Raw genomic sequence first — 18,160 nt, 5'->3', positions numbered from 1 at the left:
CGGGGCAAACATGATGAAAGCCCTGATCTGACTGTGCGTGTTCCCATGTCCTATCGTTTGTGTGTGCTTTCTTAGGGGTTTCCAGGCCAGTGAAAGCCAGTCTGGCCCTTTGTTCACCCCCAAGTGCCTGGCTGCTGCCGGCAAGTCTTAGGAGCCCCTGAGGGGCTCATTATCCTTTGCAGCTGCCGCCTCTGGGCTCCAGGCAGTGCTCTGTGCACCAGCAGCCTGTTCTCTCTCGGCTGCAGCCCAAGCCCACGTGAGGCTGGGGTTCCAATCCCCACCCCAACATGGGTGCGGAGCTTGGAGAATACCTACTGCATGCCTGTTCAAAATCCCCGTTTCCCTGTGAGCCCAGCCGGGAATCTGCCAACCATAGACCATGCCAGCAGCCACTGTCCCAGTAAGTATGGGGCTCAGCTGGGCTCCTGCTACAATCCTGCTTAGCTCATTGACTTATGGACTACAGCACACTCAGCAAATATAGACTCTTTGAAGATTTTGATTAACAAACAAGTTCCTAGTTAGCAAATATGAAATGCCACTTTAATAGGTTCATACTCGTGAAAAACCTACCCAAATTTAGGCAAGGACAGTGAAAGGGAAACCTCAAACATTAAGGCAATCTTTCTACCAATTCTGAAATCCTTGAACACAAGGTTCTAGGAGAGCTTTTGAACAAAAACAGTTAAAAAATTCTAGAGGGGCAAAACAATGTTTTTCCCCTGTAACTTTGTTTTAATAAATAGCAGAACCATTTCTCTTGAAACATTCCTACAAACTTGCACAACATGCATACACATATGCCCTATGGCAGTGGTTCTCAATCTTTTCAGAATTGGAGGCACTCCCTGATCAACTCAAAGCACCTCTTGGAAAATGCTAGCTCTTAGTTTTCACTCTTTTTTTGAATACAGAAAAATACTAGAGAAATTCTTCTCTTGTAAAGAACTCAGAAAGACCACCACAGGTCAGAATGTTTTTAATATTACAAATTCCTGTTTGAAAACCCTGGGTTTACCTTGTGAATTGTTTGCACATCTAACAGTGCTGTCACTGCACGATACCCCTGAAAGAATCTCAAGGCAGGCCAGGGTGCTATGGCACCTCACTGTCCTATGGTATGCACTGAAATTTTGGACCACTGAAAACAGTAAGTTATAATGGAAAATGTTGGGCAATTTCAATATTAGAATTGCAAGTTGTAATACACACAAACCTAGCTTTTCAGAATTTGGCAATACAAACTCAAACTCAATTTTAGTACAATTCAAGTTTTAAAACTTGTGAGAAATGGATGGCTTTACAGAACTGTTTATTTAATTTTTCTGTATAGCCTAAAAAATGGAATTTTTTTTTTTTTTTTTTTTTTAACCAAAGAGGATATGATTTTAAAAATATATCCTACAGGCCTCAGCTAGCATTTTATTAAACTTTTACACTTATCAGCAAGTTTATAAAGCTGTTTCTGAGATGAAAGGTTTTTAATGTACAATGCACAGCATAAATAAACCTCTTCTAAAGTTTACAACCAGCTGCGTCTGAATTGTCTGTTCTCAGCAGTGCTCCAAAAACTCATACTTGCATCACAGGAACATTCAGGCGAATTTTAAAGGCTGCTATCTCTCATATAACATTGACTAGCAGTGGATAGAAGATTCCCTATATAAGAAAATTATGCTCTCCAGTTCATTGATAGCAAGATCATTTTACTCCATTAATGAGCTATTTTTTAAATAATTTCCATTCTTGGAAAGTAGAATTATGGGACAGAATGTATAAGACAGTATAACTAGTAACATAAGAGTTGTCAATACTGGGTCAGGTCCAAAAGAAGCTGGCATCAGATATTGCAAAAGAAGGAACAAGAACTGTGCAGAAAGCAGATGTAAAATAATCTGCCTCCCAGGAGATTGCCTCCTAATCCTTTACAGATAGACACCAATTTAAATCCTCAAGTGTGACATTTAATATACCTTCCAAAATTCAAACCTTTTTTGTGAATTTTATTAAATTCTTGGCCTCAGACATTCAACCACTTCCTGGAGAAAATCATTTCACTTCTATGTGTGAAGAAGTTATTTTTATTAGTTTTGAATTTGCCACTCTTTCTAGTTTCATTGACTGGTTCCTGCGCTTAGGTTGTGAGAAAGGAAAATACAAGTTCCTGATGCACCTTTTCTATATCATTATTTTATATAATTTTCATAGTTTCATAGATGCTAGGGTTGGAAGGGACTTATTAGATCGAGTCCGACCCCCTTTTATCATTTTGACTCTTCAGAGGTAAACATTCTCATTTAATTTCTTCCAAGACCTACTCAATCTTACTGCCTCTCTCAGATCCCCTTGTAATTCTAAATTAGACAGAAGTTAGGAAGACAAAAAGTTATACACCCATCACATGACACAACAGAAAAAATACCAATATTCCAAAGGCTAATAATACTATGTCCCAATTTATGCTTCCTCCTTTGTAGATAAATTTGTGGAATGAGAAAGAGGCTGCAGTACTGCTGGCAGAGGACATCTCTTCTGCTAGAACACAGAGAAGGGCTGATTTTTAATGTTGCTTTTTTGCTCTTACAACTTGCACTTAGGATGCATACACTGAATTTAGAATTCATCCCACTACAACAGGGGTAGGCAAAATTTTTTGGCCAGCGTGCCAAAAAACGCCACAACGCCTACCTTGTAAGGTGCCAGAAAAACAAAATGATAGCAGGGGGTACATGGCAAGATGCCCTGCTTGTGCCTCTTGCCCCCCACCCACAGCCCCTGCCCCTTGCCCCCTGCTGCACTGCCCCACTGTCCGCTCTGATGTACGGTGCAATCACCGCCAACATGGAGCTGATGCTGGAGCTGTGGAACCCGGCGCAGCTTTTTGCAGCCTACCTGCTGTTTGCTGCAGCTGCCCAGAGCCCAGGCTGGCTACAAACAGCTGCGCCAGGCTCCGGAGCCCAGTCACCAGCTCCGTGCTGGGAGCGGGGAAGAGACCGGGGTTGCGCTGCCTAAGGCCCCACCCCCACTGCCTTCTTTGAGGTGCGCCTGCACACACCGGTACAGAGCTGGTGCCTGGACTCCGGAGCACAGCACAGCTGTTTGCAGCCAGCCCCAATTCTGGGTAGCTGCTGCAGACTAGGAGCCCAGGCTGCTCCCAGCAGCCAGCTGGGATGCTGCAAGGCTTGCTGGGAGCAGCCCAGGCTCTGTTGCTGGCAGCAGCTACCCAGAGCTGGTGCTGGCCATGAAGTGCTGAGCAAAATGGCCTTGCATGCCCTGCTCGGCATGCGTGCCAGAGGTTGCTGACACCTACACTACAAGAACGTCAGGACGAGTGAAATTAAATAAGCAAAAAGCCACAAAAAAATCTAAATTTTGGTCTTGTTCAAGTAATTTATCAGATTTAGCTTTATATATAAAATACTGTATAAACAAAGAGGGTAGTAAGTTATTAAACATGACCTAGAATCACCAATGGATTCTCACAGATAGCATACTACTTCTGGTTTGGAAGGCAGCCTTCTCAGAGCAGCACAGTGTGCTTGAGAGCTTAGCACAAAGACACAGTCATAGTTAACAGAATTTACAGTTTTGTGGCAGAAATCTGAAAAATACTGCAGAAGTCACTAGTTTGGGTTTTTAAAGTTGCATAACAACAACAGCAATAACAATGATGATGATCAAGAGTCATGTTAAAGACCAAATTTTCAAAAGCACTCAGCTTTCTTACAGAGGATAAAGTTTTCAGAAGAGTTCAGCTCTACTTAAGACAATGAATGAAGTGGCCCCATTTTCTAAAATACTCAGCATCTGGCTGTTCCCAGTGTTGCAGTAAGAGTTACCACACACAAAGAACTTTTGGAAAAACTAGTCCTAAATAAGCCTACTGAAGATATTAACTTTTTTTAAATAAAAAGACACATGCTGACTTAACAGAAATGATTTACTTAAGATGACTAGAAAAGTAATGTGAGCAATGTGAAACACAGCAGAATAAGTGAGTTTATGATGAAGGCCCCTCTGTAGTCCTGTTTATTCTTGTTCCAAGTATTCTTCAGCAAAATGTAAAGCTTAACAAAGGAGTGTGAAGCTGTAGAAGCTACTTAAACACATTTTACCTTCCTACTTGAACAAAGTAACCAAAAAACAATGTGAGAGTAATCCGTATAAACTAACATGACAGTCACTGTAGAGAAGACTTTTCATAGGGCAATTCTTTAACAGCAGGGCATAAAACTTCCAGCAAGGAGCAGATTGCAAAGAGAATTTCAAATAAATTGAATCAATAGACATGTTAACAAGATTAACATTTTTGGAAATGTAGAGCATCCAAATGCTGACCTTCAGATAAAATCAGACACCCTACTATCCTCAAGTTACTTTAACATAATTCTGTTACTGAACAAAATAAGTCTTTCTATCAAGGTGCTTATACTGACACAAACCACTATCCTATCTGAGCATCTGTGAGCAAGAACAGTGAACATACCCTATCTTCCCTGCTAGTAAGAAGCAAATTTTGGATTTTTTTTAATTACTATTGAATATACCATAACATTTTTAAATATTGGTTCAAGTGGGAGAGTATGGACAAAGATGTATGTTTGTATTTAATTTGAGGGCTGGGAAGTTATCAGTTTTTCCTGTGAAGGTACTGCCTCTTCCACTCATATTTCTCTTCCTGTTGGACAATGAACATGAGCCTGCAGTGCGATGCTGCGGCTAGTAAAGCGACCAAAACGCTGGCTTGCATCCATAGATGCTTCTCAAGCAAATCCCGGGACATCATTCTCCCCTTGTGAGGCCGCAGCTGGAGTACTGTGTCCAGTTTTGGGCTCCACAATTCAAAAAGGATGTGGAGAAGCTTGAAAGAGTCCAGAGAAGAGCCACGCGCATGATCAGAGGTCAGAGAAGCAGACCCTACAATGACAGGCTGAGAGCCCTGGGGCTCTTTAGCCTGGAAAAGCGCAGGCTCAGGGGTGATCTGATGGCCACCTACAAGTTTATCAGGGGTGACCACCAGTATCTGGGGGAACGTTAGTTCACCAGAGCGCCCCAAGGGATGACGACTAGGTCAAATGGACATAAACTACTACAAGACCATTTCAGGCTGGACATAAGGAAGAATTTCTTTACTGTCCGAGCCCCCAAGGTCTGGAACAGCCTGCCACTGGAGGTGGTTCAAGCGCCTACATTGAACACCTTCAAGAGCAAACTGGATGCTTATTTTGCTGGGATCCTATGACCCCAGCTGACTTCCTGCCCTTTGGGCAGGGGGCTGGATTCGATGATCTTCCGAGGTCCCTTCCAGCCCTAATGTCTATGAAATCTGTGAAACCATTTCATTATTCCTCTCTAGAACAAAATTATTATAGGTCAACTGAGAGTTATCACACAGATAGTCCTATAAAAAAATCTTCCGTGGAACGCTCTGAAAAACAGGATAAAGTATTCAATGGTGAGCCAGCACAGAATGTTGTGGTCTAGGGCAAAATATTATTTCTGGACAGAATGGCTGTTGAGCCTGAACTAGCATTTTCAACGTATGCATCACATAGCAGTGAACAAACTTAGGTCTAGCCTAGAGAATAAGATAAGCCTAGATGCAATCTTTTGGTTAAGTGCAAATGAAAACTGAGTGCTAAATATAAGAGGACCCCAAGGCTGCAGACCAATAAGCTGACAGAAATTATCTTCAATGGATGGAACTATTATGAAAGAGATTTTTGCAAGGCACTGGCATCTCTACATCTCCTCAGTCTTTTCCAGATTCCAGCTATAGCCATCTTCTCTTCATCCAGGTATTGCTCTCAGATAGGCATTAATATTATAGTATGCTTTACAGTTACATTAAGATGTACAGCTGGATGTAGTCTATTCAGTGCTGCCATGTTAGCCTCAATTATCTCACTAGCTCTTCCAGTCACACCTACAAATACTGACTGGGCAAATTGACCACACAATTTCAGGTTCATGGAAGTAAGAATTCTGCAGATATAGGAAGAGATACCAATGATGATTTTGGGCTCATCCTGAGGGAAAATACCTGATTGATTTCAGGTCATTTCTACCTATCCTCAGCTATCTGTTGGAAGTAGAAAAGCAACATTTGGTGGTCAATGGAGAGTAGCAGAATGAATAGACATACTTCTTCTACCAATTTCTCAGTTGCTTGGGTCACTTCAGAAAAGAAAGCATTCCCACATCTAGCATCTCAGGTAAAAACAGTAAGCAGACTCGGTCAAAAAATGTAGTCTTTCACAAGGAAGCATGAAGTGTTCACCATATTAAGCTTATGGGCCAACCCATTTAAAGCCACTTTTAAAACATTACTTGTCTGTAAATATGAGCATCAGCACTGGGTTTTTTAATTTAATATAAATGAACATCTTACTTACAAATTAAAACAGGGATTCATTTATATAGCAAGGATGAATAGTTGAATGGGCAAGATCAGATGATTTGCAAGTGGTGGGATTCCTTCTCTCTTTGATAAAGTAGAGATGGGATTTCAAGAAATCTTGTGACATAAATAATGCTCTTCAATGGGCAGACAAACTCACCAATAAAAACCATCCTAGTGTAAAATACTCCTATAAACTCACACAAGAATTAGAAACTGAGAGTTAACCAGACAAATGTCCAAGTCATTGTTAGCAGGGATAAACACCAGGGGTGCCTGTAGACATACAGAGATGCTGCTCTCATGCGCTGTAATTAGTGCATCGAAGCAGACTTGATTGAATCTGCTGGACCCACGCTCCAGCAGCTTCCATGTCTTGTCTATTCAATGTCCCTGTGCTTCAAAACAGCAGCAGGGGCACTGTGGTAGCCAGAACCAGAGGGGTTACTATCATGAGCAATAAATATATGCTCTTGGAGACATCCAGGCAATTGTTTAGCAGTTAATATTAGCTAATGCAAAGCTTGCAAGTTTGCAACCTGCAAGTGGAATTTGTCTGTCACAATTTAACCAAAGTGTTGAATCTAACTGTTTGCACTGATCATGAGACTGACTAGGCCCCCAAAATAAGTAAGCTACAAGATTAACTGATCTAACAGGTTTTTTTTAAAGGTCAGCCATAACAAGATCTGACCACCTAATATAATTAACACATTTCAAGGAATAAGAAACCAAGGGGTTGAGCTTGGGCAGAGTAATGCTAATTTCAAACCTCAAAGTAATGTGGTGTAATTTGCTTACTGGGTGAACCCGAGTTCAGGTGGTAACCTTTCATGATAATTTCTAACACCTTTTGATCCTATAGGGTAACAGCTATAGGGCAAGATTGTGAGTGGCTCTAAAGCCAACAGATTAGCATAAGATAAGGTATAAAGGAACGTGCATGTCAAGTGACCAGTTTGAAGGATGAGACAGAAGGACCATTGCTGTACCAAGCCTGGACCCCAGACTCCCACTGTGAGTGAGGACCAGATCCTGACCAAGGAACCTTCCCGGTGACCCCTCGGACAGCGTTGAGCGGTGACGTCTGACTTCTCTGGAACAACTTGGCGCCCACCAGGCATAGAGGGACTGCGAATAAGTTGCCAACCCCATGTGGGAACTCTTTGTCACTCTATCTGCTGTTATTATTCACTATTAGCTCTTTATTACTGTACTATCTGTTTGTCACATTAACCCTTCTGTTAACTGTTGTATGTTAAGCTATAAGTAAATTTGCCTTTACTTCACTCCTGACTCGCCTTCTTGATCCCGAACCCAGCAGCCTAATGGCTGATACACTCAATAGCACCTAGCCAGCCAGTGACAGGGCACTTGAACAAAAACTCACTGAATGAGCTTAAAAGCGCCCCCGCCACCATTTTGAAGTGTGAGATGCTGAATACACAAGACGTTGAGGGTGCTTTAATCATAGTGGCTCTTAGAGCCACAGTAATTAAAGCATCATTCCCCACCCTCCACCCCCAGAGCATGTGTAAAGTCACTCTAGAAGACCAACACCATCCTTATTTGATCATACACAACATAGGTTTGTCTAATCCAGCCCCGTCACCAATCAGGTTGCACCATTTCTAAACCATTCCAGCCAGGGATTTATCCAGCCTCTCTTGAAAGCCTCCAGTAAAAGAGATTTCACGCGTTTTCTGGGCAATTTGTTCTACTAACTACTGGTCTTTGTTACCAGGATTATACAGGTAAACTTGCAGGTTGGCTAGTGATAAAAGAGGCAAGAGATGGGTCTACAGCCTAATCATTTAGTGTTTACATCTCAAAACATAAAACAGAAACAGTTATCCCAAAGTCTATCTGGCTACCCATGACAGCACAACATAGATTTTTACCTCTACTGGCTTGGGAGACTCAAGCAGTGGAGGAAGGTGGCATTCACAGTCACAGGCCTGGTGCAGGGACGGAGCGGGGCCAAGGATTAGGAGAGAAGGGTAGGTTGCAACCACAAGCATGCACTTCAAGGGGAGGCCGATGAGGCTGAGACCCAGTGGCAGGATATAAGAGGCTGGAGCCAGGAGTTGGCACAGCGGCAAAACAGCTATCGCAGTTGGCGAGTGCATGGGGTATAGGGGAGGTGGAGCCCCAGGATCAACCGCAGCGAACCAGTGAGTATTACCGTCTCCGGGCCAGGGGCAAGAACACCACTGAACGCCTCCTTTCAGTAACAGTTCAATCAAGTCGTGGCAGGTGAGTCGGGCGCCTGGCTCAGGGAGCGGGGACATACTTACAGCACCAACTGAGGGTGCCACAATTACTTATACTTGAGAAGTATTAAGTTATATAAAACTTAAATGGTGTGTTTCAGGAGCACAGCGCTCTTATCACAACCAGTCCTTCCAATCAGTTCATAAAGGAATTATAACTGACACATTACTGAAAGCTACAGTACTTTGCCCCTACACCCCAGTATTGGGGTGGGGGTTCGTGATAGGCATCACATTTGTTCCCATTTGTTGATCTATCAAATCAGGAATTCAAACTGGAATCCTACAGCAATTCTACTTCAATTCTGACAGGTCTCAGAATAAAATTTGCAGGAACAAACCTGGATGAGACATAAGAGTGCTTTTCTAAGAGAGTCAACAAAACTTTTACATAGGCCATATGATTAGTTTGGCTGTGTACACCCATTAAGTCTTTTTGGTAATAGCTTTTCAATTATGAGTTTCTTCCTATGGAATGTAACTGCTGTGAATGGTCCAGAAGTTTCTAGAAGTAGGTGTCAGTTACAGGTGTTACCCACGGCTACACTAGCATCTTTTAAGAGATCTGCACCTAGTTCTGCTGGCCATCTTCCAATCCTAATTTTCTAGGATTTTATGATCTTAACACTAGGTAGTTCCAATGATTAAAAGCCACTGCCAGATTACATTTAGTTCATAATTTAGGGTTTAGAGCACACAGAATCATAGAAAACTAGGACTGGAAGGGACCTCAGGAGGTCATCTAGTCCAACCCCCTGCTCAAAGCAGGATTATCCCCAAATAGATCATCCCAGCCAAGGCTTTGTCTACCCACGTCTTAAAAGCCTCCAAGGATGGAGAGTCCACAGCTTCTCTGGGTAGCCTGTTCCAGTGCTTAGTAGCCTCTTAATGAGAAAGTTCTTCCTATTATCCAATCTAAGCTTCCCTTGCTGCAACTTGAGACCATCGCTCCTTGTTCATCATCTGCCACCAGTGAGAACAGTCCAGCTCCATCCTCTTTGGAATAACCCTTCATGTAGTTGAAGGCTGTGATTAAATCCTGCCCCCCTGCCCCCATCTTCTCTTCTTCAGACTGAACAAGTCCAGTTCCCTCAGCCTATCCTCATAAGTCATGTGTCCCAGTGTTCTTACCATTTTTGTTGCCCTCCGGCAGACTCCAATTTGTCCACATCCTTTCTGTATGGGGGGCCTATAACTGGACACAATACTCCAGATGTGGCCTCACCAGTGTCAAAAAGAGGGGAAGAATCACTTCCCTCAAACTGATGGCAATGCTTCTACTAATGCAGCCTAATATGCTGTTAGCCTTCTTCACAACAAGGGCACACAAGAGGGTACAAGCTTTTGTAAAACTGTGGAGCCTGTGCCTAGCTCCGCCTGGCCTACCGGGGTGTTGCCCCTCCCCTCAACTCGCCTGCCACGACTTGGATGTAATCAATTACCTTCAGAGGGGTCTACAGTGGAGATCTTTATCCTGGGTGGGGCCTCCCGATAGACGGTGTTACTCACGGTTGTCTGACGCGGTGGTCCACGGGGCTCCGCCTCCCCTACACCCCGTCCACACGCCAACCGCTGGGTGATGCATTCCAGATGTTTCCAGGCCCTGTATGACGGCCTCAGACCAGTTCCCCGGTTCCCAGTCGTTCTCCCTCCTTCTGGGAGTGATTCCTCCTTTCTCCTCTCTTACAGAAAATACTCCTCCTAATCAGGAGGAGCTGTTGGGTGCTCCCCCTGGTTCCAGCTCCCTCCTGGAGTCTCCGCTGTCTCCCCTCTCCTACCGGCAGCAGAGCGCTCCCCTGCCTCCTGAGCGTCAGCCGCTTCAGCATACTGAGAGAGTGCCTCGGCTTGCACTCTCTGACTGCCTTCTACTCTGCTGCTCACGAAAGGCTTACAGCTCTCTGCTAAGCTGCCTGCTTGAGACCCGCAGGCTGGGTCCTCTCCGCTCCGTGCGTGAGCCCGCAGCACGGGCAGCCCACCCGTACTCTCTCTCCCTGGCTCACCCGCTCTCCCTGTCCTGCCGGCGTTTTTAAACCTTCCTGCAGCGGCCGCTATGGTCGCTGGGATTGGCTCAGCTGTTCGCTGCGCCGGGAACAGCTGTTGCCAGAACCAGTGTAATGGCGGTTCGCGCGGCTGCAGCCGCGGATGCGGCTCCTCCTCCCACTGCTCTTCAGCCGGTACGTATGCCCCTCTGGGGGCTTGCTGTCGGGGTCTGGGGTCTGTAGGTCCTCCCTTCTCTCCCTCACGAGCCTGTGGGGGCACTTCGCCGCCACAAAGACCCAATACCAATTTAAGTCTAATTAGGAATATTTATAAAAATATTCAAGTGTCAATTAAAAGCCCTTAAATCATTTTCTTTTAGTGTGCGCATTAAAACTCTGCAACACTGTGATAAGGAAAATGTGAATGGGACCAGAAACTGATCAATGGTTTCTTCTCCTCCACCAAAACGCAAAGAAGAGAAAAACTATTCAGAGCACACAATGTATCCATTTTAATCTAAGATGGTGAATAGTAAAGTAGGTAACACATTTGAATTTTCTTTACCTGAAATTTTCTTTTTGATTAACTGGGCTAAAATATATAGCACATAACAGAATTTTGAACTGGCAGGAAATGATACTGGCAAGTTAAATTAATAACAGTAATGCTTTACTAATTGTTATTAATAAATACTTGAATTACCAATTCAGTGAGTTAATCACTAGCAATAATTACTACTACTATTACTAAGAATACTAAACGTTACCTGGACCTTTGAGTTTCTAAAATTTTGACAATTCCATTTATTGACCTGAAATAAAGCAGAAAAAGGAAGTTAGAGGTAAATAACATTGACTGCCATGATTTAAGAAACTAGTAATGGAAATGGGGATCAAGACCTTCTTAGCAATAATCCCAGCTATGTTATTAACTTGTACTACCTAACAGCAGTCCCAACAGACATTCTGATTGCCTTCCAAGCTTATCAGGAAGGTGTAAGAAAAGGTTCACTAGCCATGAAAACAAAGTTGTTACAGACAACAGTATGTGTTCAGGTAAAATTTCTCCCTCAGACATTTTTATTTTTATTGAGAACATTTTGTTAAAATTGTGAAATGTTTTTCAAGCTTAGAGGATTGTGATGGCATTAGAGGATATTATTTCTCACATACCTAATTTATAACTGGTCTAGTTTATTTGATCATCTCCTTAAGACCAATAATTATTGAGGACCCCATCCATATCATCTTACTACTCTACTTGGCTATAAATAGATCTACCAGTCACTTTTACAATGTGTGTTTGGATATACTTAATCAGTTATACCAAAAAAATATGAAGTGTGAAAGACAGAGGGCTACACAGTTACTAAATAACAGTAGCAAACCTGGCTTATTTCAAATGAAAAAACAAACTTAGCAGGAGTATATGAATAACTGAAACATTTTTGAAAGGGCTCTCTCTCTCATAAGCTAATAATTTGTGTGTCAAGGTAATCATACAATCTCCGATTCTAGTGCCATGCAAAAGCAGCAAGCAGTCAATATTTAAGCAAAAACTGTTAGCTGGTATAACTTATTCATGCCATCAACTCCATACCTGACAGCTGTTCTTATTTTATTCAGTTCTTCTTGTGAAACCAAATCTGTTTTATTGATGATTATAAGATCAGCCAGTGCAATCTGCCTAAACATGAGAACAAAAATAAGAAAAGAAGGTGCAAATGTACAAATTTGTTCTCTACAATGCGAAGTCACCATTCTTCCCATGCCATCAAAATATGACTGAGTAACGTGACCTCAGAAAAGTCTTCATTGAATTAGGAGAGCAAGTAATAAAATCACATCACTTTCTGTAATACACTCTATTGCTGATGAGGTTACAAAGTTCCACTGGTAAAAAAAGAGAGTTTTATCAACTTCATGATTTCATTAGAACAAACACATAAATTATTAAAATATGGGGTTAAGAACAAACCTTTTTTCATTATGTATCTCACTTTTTATACATTCTGAATGCATTAGTATTTTTCTTAAGGTCACTAGCAGTATGATGAATGTTGTTTATGTCACAACCAAATTAAGTAGTGCCCATGTCACAAACAAAACCATTTAAAACAGTTTTTTTCTACACTAGGTTAACTAAGGGTTAACAATAATGATAGTAACCGCGGTTTTTTGCTGCGCATGTCAAAAATAAATTTATTGCTGCGCCACTAACAGAGATAGAACTTAGCCATCTGTGCTGTACATAAATCATTATAACTGGTCAGAAAAACAGGGAGTAACCCTATGATAACACCCTAGCGAAGACCGCTAGATAATTGGCGATTCTAATTAAATTTATGACGTGGCGAAAAGCAACTGGCTATTACACAAATAAAACCCGTCTTCACTTCCGTGAAGAACGGGAGACCTCCACGCACACGCCTGAAAAACCTCTAAACGTACGCGTGAGAATAACTGACAAATTGATCACTTGTCAATCTCCCCCGTCTCGACCTTATCAGACGTAAATCAATGACCTGCCGGCCCAACTTTTTTCTCTATTTATCTGCCCGACTGACGAACTCTTATGCAGACTGACCTATGACCTACGAACCTTAAGCTGTAACTAACCAAGTATCTCTGACTTCCGCTATTCACCACCTTGACGGCGTGAGTAAATAATCTTGCTTTGCAACCGATAAGCGTCCGCCTAATTAATTCCACTCCAAGCGTCACAAGTACCCGCCTGATGGCCTTCTAAGGCGACGGACCCTTAACTGCCCAGGTGGGTGTCAGGGACAGCTGCTGGCCAGCTGCCCTGGGTCCCGACAGTTTGCTCATCAACATTTTAATTTTTATCCAAGCTTGCAAAAAAGGAGGTCAAGAGACATGACATTTACAATATCAGTAGCCTGAATATACCAGTTATACCATGATAGCAGCACATTAGAAGCAAAATGCAACATTAGCAAAGTCTTTTAAAGATGGACTGTCCAACTTCTGGATAGTGGGGGACCACACATCACATGGGCTGCAGACCACAGCACCATCCCTGCCAAGCCCCATCTTTGGCATGCAGGCAGTTGCTCCCCTCATCTCCACCCCCATGCACAGCCCAGCTCCTGCATCTCCACTGACCACATACATAGACCAGCCCAGCTTCCCCCAGCCACCAGGCCAGCTACAGGCCAGCTACAGGACCCCTCTCTCCCCTGGCCCATGCTACAGGCCCCCTTTCTCCCCCGGGCCAGCTTCCCCCAGCCACCAGGCCAGCTACAGGCCCCCCTCTCTCCCCCAGCCCATGCATGCACCATTGTGGCAAAGTGGGAACTCCCTGACTAGCCACAGTGCTAGTCTCCCACCTGCCTCTGGGCATGCCACCCACCTTTCTCGCCTGCCATGCCTCGTTGTTCAAAAATTAAGATTTTAATTAGGCAGGAGGCTGCTCTTCGTATGCCCTGTTCTCCCGGACCTATGTATGCAGCTCCAAACACCCTTGTACTGCATCCCAAGCCTCACAGATGTTCCTAACAGCTGAACTCTGTTCCGGCCTGAGGCTAGGCTTCTCAGTTTCTGCCCTGTTATGGGCCACATTCATACCGCCTCCCTCTCACTGAGGCCTGTCTCACTTTACTGCCTCTCACACAGTCTCTCTCATACAGCCCCTTTGTGAGGCCATTCTCATATCGACCCTCCTTTTCCTGGGGCCACACTCACCCTGCCTTTGCCCGGAGGGTCCTGAGGCTTGTTTCCCTGCACTTCCTGTCCAGCAAGCGTGTGGCCTCTGGGGCCTCTCCCGTGACCCCCATCTGAGTGAGTGCTGAGCGGTTAGCAGAACACTGGAGTGACTCTGCCTCCAGTCCCTCACTGGGTCGCTCACCCAGCTGCTCTGAATTAGGGGCTCCTGACTCGCCCCAATGTTTACCCGCAGCACTTCCTCAGCCACCCCACCCAATCGGCCACCGGCCCACCTGTGGCCTCAGGTGCCTGAAGGCTTACCTGGACCTAACCTGGCCCCCATGTTAGCAGGGCTTACCCTCGAGCCCCCTGCCCACCGAGGCCCACTTCACACCCTTTCCTCACAGGTCCTCCTGTCAGGACCCCTGTTTGCAGGGCCTCACTACTGGCCCCCTCGGCATTCACATGCTGTAACCATATCCCAGCCCCTAACTCTGGCCTCTCATGGGCACTAAGCCAGTCACTCTTATTGGGCTCCTTGGCCCCCCCCCCACACATATTTTATATATATATTACACACACACACACACACACACACACACACACGGCTACTAGCCTCTGGGCTCCTTGCCTCTTCACTAGGCTCCATGCCCTTTGCTAGGTTCTCCAGGCCTCCCAACTGCCGCTTTAGTGTGGGCCATTAGGTGCCTGAATGCACCCCGCTTTACACCTCCACCTCCACTTACGCACACACTCCACCCCTACGCTGGGGGCCTGGTATCAAGCACACCCCGCAGGCTCAGGTGCCACTCGCCAGTGTCTGACCCACTGCTCTCATTCCTCGGAGTCTTGCACTCCACATGGGCTAAGGTGGCCGCAGCCATGCCTAGCCCCGCTCTCCACTCTCCTGGGTTTTGCACCCCACATGGGCTCAGGTGGCCACAGCCATGCCTGGCCCCCAACTACCTGGGTGTGGGGCGGGACACGGACACTCACAGTACGTGTGCAAGAGGAGAGGTCTGCTCCCCAGCCAGCGACAGCCTCCTGGAGAGGCCCAGCTGATGTTAAATGACCCACCCGAAGGCGGGGGCTAGGGTTTAGGGTGGTAACTAGCCTGGCATTTCTGGGGGGCTGTTCTACCACAAACAGACCCACCAGGCCACCCATCCCCAGCAGGGTGCAGTTTTAGGTCATGTCCAGGACCAACAGCCTTCTAAACATCCCCATATGCCCTTTCCCTTACCTCCTAGTGCTATCAGAGCAGCAGCTCCACCAGGAGATGTTGTTTCTTCGGTGCCAGGTAGCAGAGTGCTGCCTCCAGCTCTACTGGCCTGGATCTTAAAATGGTTGCTCATCAGAGCTGGGCCGCACCTTCCAGTTGACTCTTCAGGCTCTTAAAGTGGCAGACACCAGGGGAGCTCTGCCACACACCTCTCCCCTTAGAATAGCTCCCGGGGGGGGGGGGGGGATGATGTTACCCCTGCTGTTCTGTCAAAGCAGGCTCCCCTCAGAGCCTGTGAGAGCCCTCGAGTGGCAAGCATCCCCAAAGGTGCTCTACCACAACCATGTTTAGTGTTGTTTCTCTCTTGGCCATGCATACAGCACAGGTAACTCAACTGTTTACTTGCTACATGGGCAACCTAGCTGTTCCGCTCCCCCCCACCCCCCCCCCCCCACTGCAAGTACACTACCCTCCTAGCACCTGCTCCCAGAAGCAGGGGCAGGAAGTAGAAACCTGGGGTGGGGGGAAGGATGGGGGAAAAGAGTCTAGAGACTTTTGTTGCTGGAGCAGCAGGAGCCAAGTGGCTGGGTTGGAACCCATGGACCATATGTTAATCCCTCACAGGTCACACACGGCCCATGGGCCACCAGGTAGACAGTCCTGTTCTAAAGCAATATACCACCCACTGTAGAGGAAGACTTAGCCAATTTAGATTTTTGAGGATATGGATCCCAAACTACTAGATCTAAGAACCACTTAAGTCTGTCAAAGTATCACTCTTCTTTTTCTTTTATTTTATTTAATAAAAAAAAGTTAAAAAAAAAAAAGCATAAAATCCAGACGCTAGAAGTGGAAATAAAGAGGGGGTAGTGCATGAAGTCACTTATTTCCCAAGTCTCCCCTCAACTGACAAAGAGGTATATAAGAGATCTTGCACAGGCTTTTCTGAAACGACTTTCACCCTCCATGAATGCTAAGAGTTACCATTTGTACATAAATATTCTTGTACCTAGCTGCTTCACTTTTGAGGCCATCAGGCTTCTCCTCCTTCAAACTCTGAAAAAAGATTGAACATAATTACTACATCAAAAGTAGTCTAATAACAGAGGCTCATGCTTACACAAACATGATTTTAGATACCCTTTAAAATAAGAAGCAGAAGACGACAACACCTATATTTTTATATAAAAGTGACAGTAAAGAAGCCGAAATATATAAATTCATTCTTTATGCATAATATAATTGCTTCTCTACCATCTATCCCTTTTTTATTTTAAAGTAAAATAAAAATAAAGTAAACTGGAATTGTCTTAGCATGCTGCGCTATTGCCAGTTTTTATTTATACTCTGTAACCAAAAAGGTATAGCAGTTATTCTTTTAGGTTTGGTTCAGGTAATCATCCATATGCAGATACCTTTTTCCCTTGGCTTATTTACCAAAGTTTGCCTATTTAGGGACAATTGACATCCATGTCTCTTGCCAATGGTTACATTTGTAGGCTGTCATTTCTCACTGAGACATTAACATTTGTTTTCAGACTACTGAAATTAATCAGGGGACACAAGAGTCAACACTTGATGAACCTGCGATATTACACAGGATTGCATTTACCCTGTTTTCTCACAGATAAGCCACTGATTCTATAATCAAGTACGCTATTTAAAAATGGATTTGATTTTAAAATACTGCCAATTTAGGATGAAAATCATTTCCATGGCAAGCATGTCAATGTACAAAATAGGAAACTCTCATTCCAAAATAGGTTTGGTAGAAGTTTAACACTAGTTGGATCTCAGAAAAAAAATGTCATTGTATAATGTCAGTCTATTTATTTTCCTGCCTTTTTCAGTCAAAACTGTTTTCTGACTGAATTGTTTAAATGGTTCGTGCAATAACAGGAGGACTGGAAAGAAACCTCTCCTTTGACCTTTTCTCTGTAACTCGCCACTTATTGATTCTATTGCATTAAATGCTGTCAGATGTGTTGCTCTGAAAAGAACAATGTCAGTGGCCTGGGTGTCAGGTCCTGAGAGTGGAGAACTGTCATTTTAAGTTGTCCAATTGTTTGCCCATGATTAAAAAATTAATATTTCAGATTGTTGGGTGACAGTCCCATTACAGTGATAGCCCATGATATCAATTACCACTTCAGTTTCAATTTGGCTGGCTGGCCACAGGGTTCTGTTGCTCAGCCTTACTTGTGATGGGTTGGGTCTTTGAAGCATGACATCCTTAAATTGCTGCCTATTACCCCAGTGTCATTACTTGTATTGCCTTCAGAATTCTTTGAATCACGACCTGCTGCTGAGGTCAAGCTTTGAAACGAGAGGAATTGGACAAGTTAGCAAATTCTTTATACAAAGCAAAAGTTATTTATCCTGTGTACGACTGAGAAAAATCTAAAGTTCCTATTATCCTAACAGCATGTCAGTTTTGCGCAGGTTTATTGATAAATAATGTAAGAGGTTTCATCGGACTGGGAAACATGTTCAAAATTCACTACATATTTATTATTTCAAAACATTTTTGCTGTTGGCAGCACTGTAGTCAACAAGTCTAATTTCTGGGTTTGGTGAATGTTTTATAAACAATTTTACAGGGCAATAATATAATTAAAAC

The 18,160-nt window shown here is 44.1% G+C and overlaps 1 protein-coding gene across 1 annotated transcript in view; it reads right to left on the bottom strand.

Annotated features, from left to right (window-relative positions):
- ZNG1A (Zn regulated GTPase metalloprotein activator 1A) overlaps positions 1–18,160 on the bottom strand; it is a 47,292-nt gene that overhangs the window by 14,145 nt on the left and 14,987 nt on the right. Inside the window, exons 7-9 of the mRNA XM_006261238.4 lie at positions 16,550–16,596; positions 12,253–12,339; positions 11,420–11,464 (exon numbers count right to left, since the gene is read on the bottom strand). Of these exons, the coding sequence (XP_006261300.1) occupies positions 11,420–11,464; positions 12,253–12,339; positions 16,550–16,596 (179 nt within the window). The remainder of the gene's footprint in view (positions 1–11,419; positions 11,465–12,252; positions 12,340–16,549; positions 16,597–18,160) is intronic.

The sequence above is a fragment of the Alligator mississippiensis genome, chromosome 3 (genome assembly GCF_030867095.1).
Source record: "Alligator mississippiensis isolate rAllMis1 chromosome 3, rAllMis1, whole genome shotgun sequence".
Lineage (NCBI taxonomy): Eukaryota > Metazoa > Chordata > Crocodylia > Alligatoridae > Alligator > Alligator mississippiensis.
Note: the sequence above shows the minus strand (reverse complement) of the source record. Positions and strands in the feature narration are given on the sequence as shown.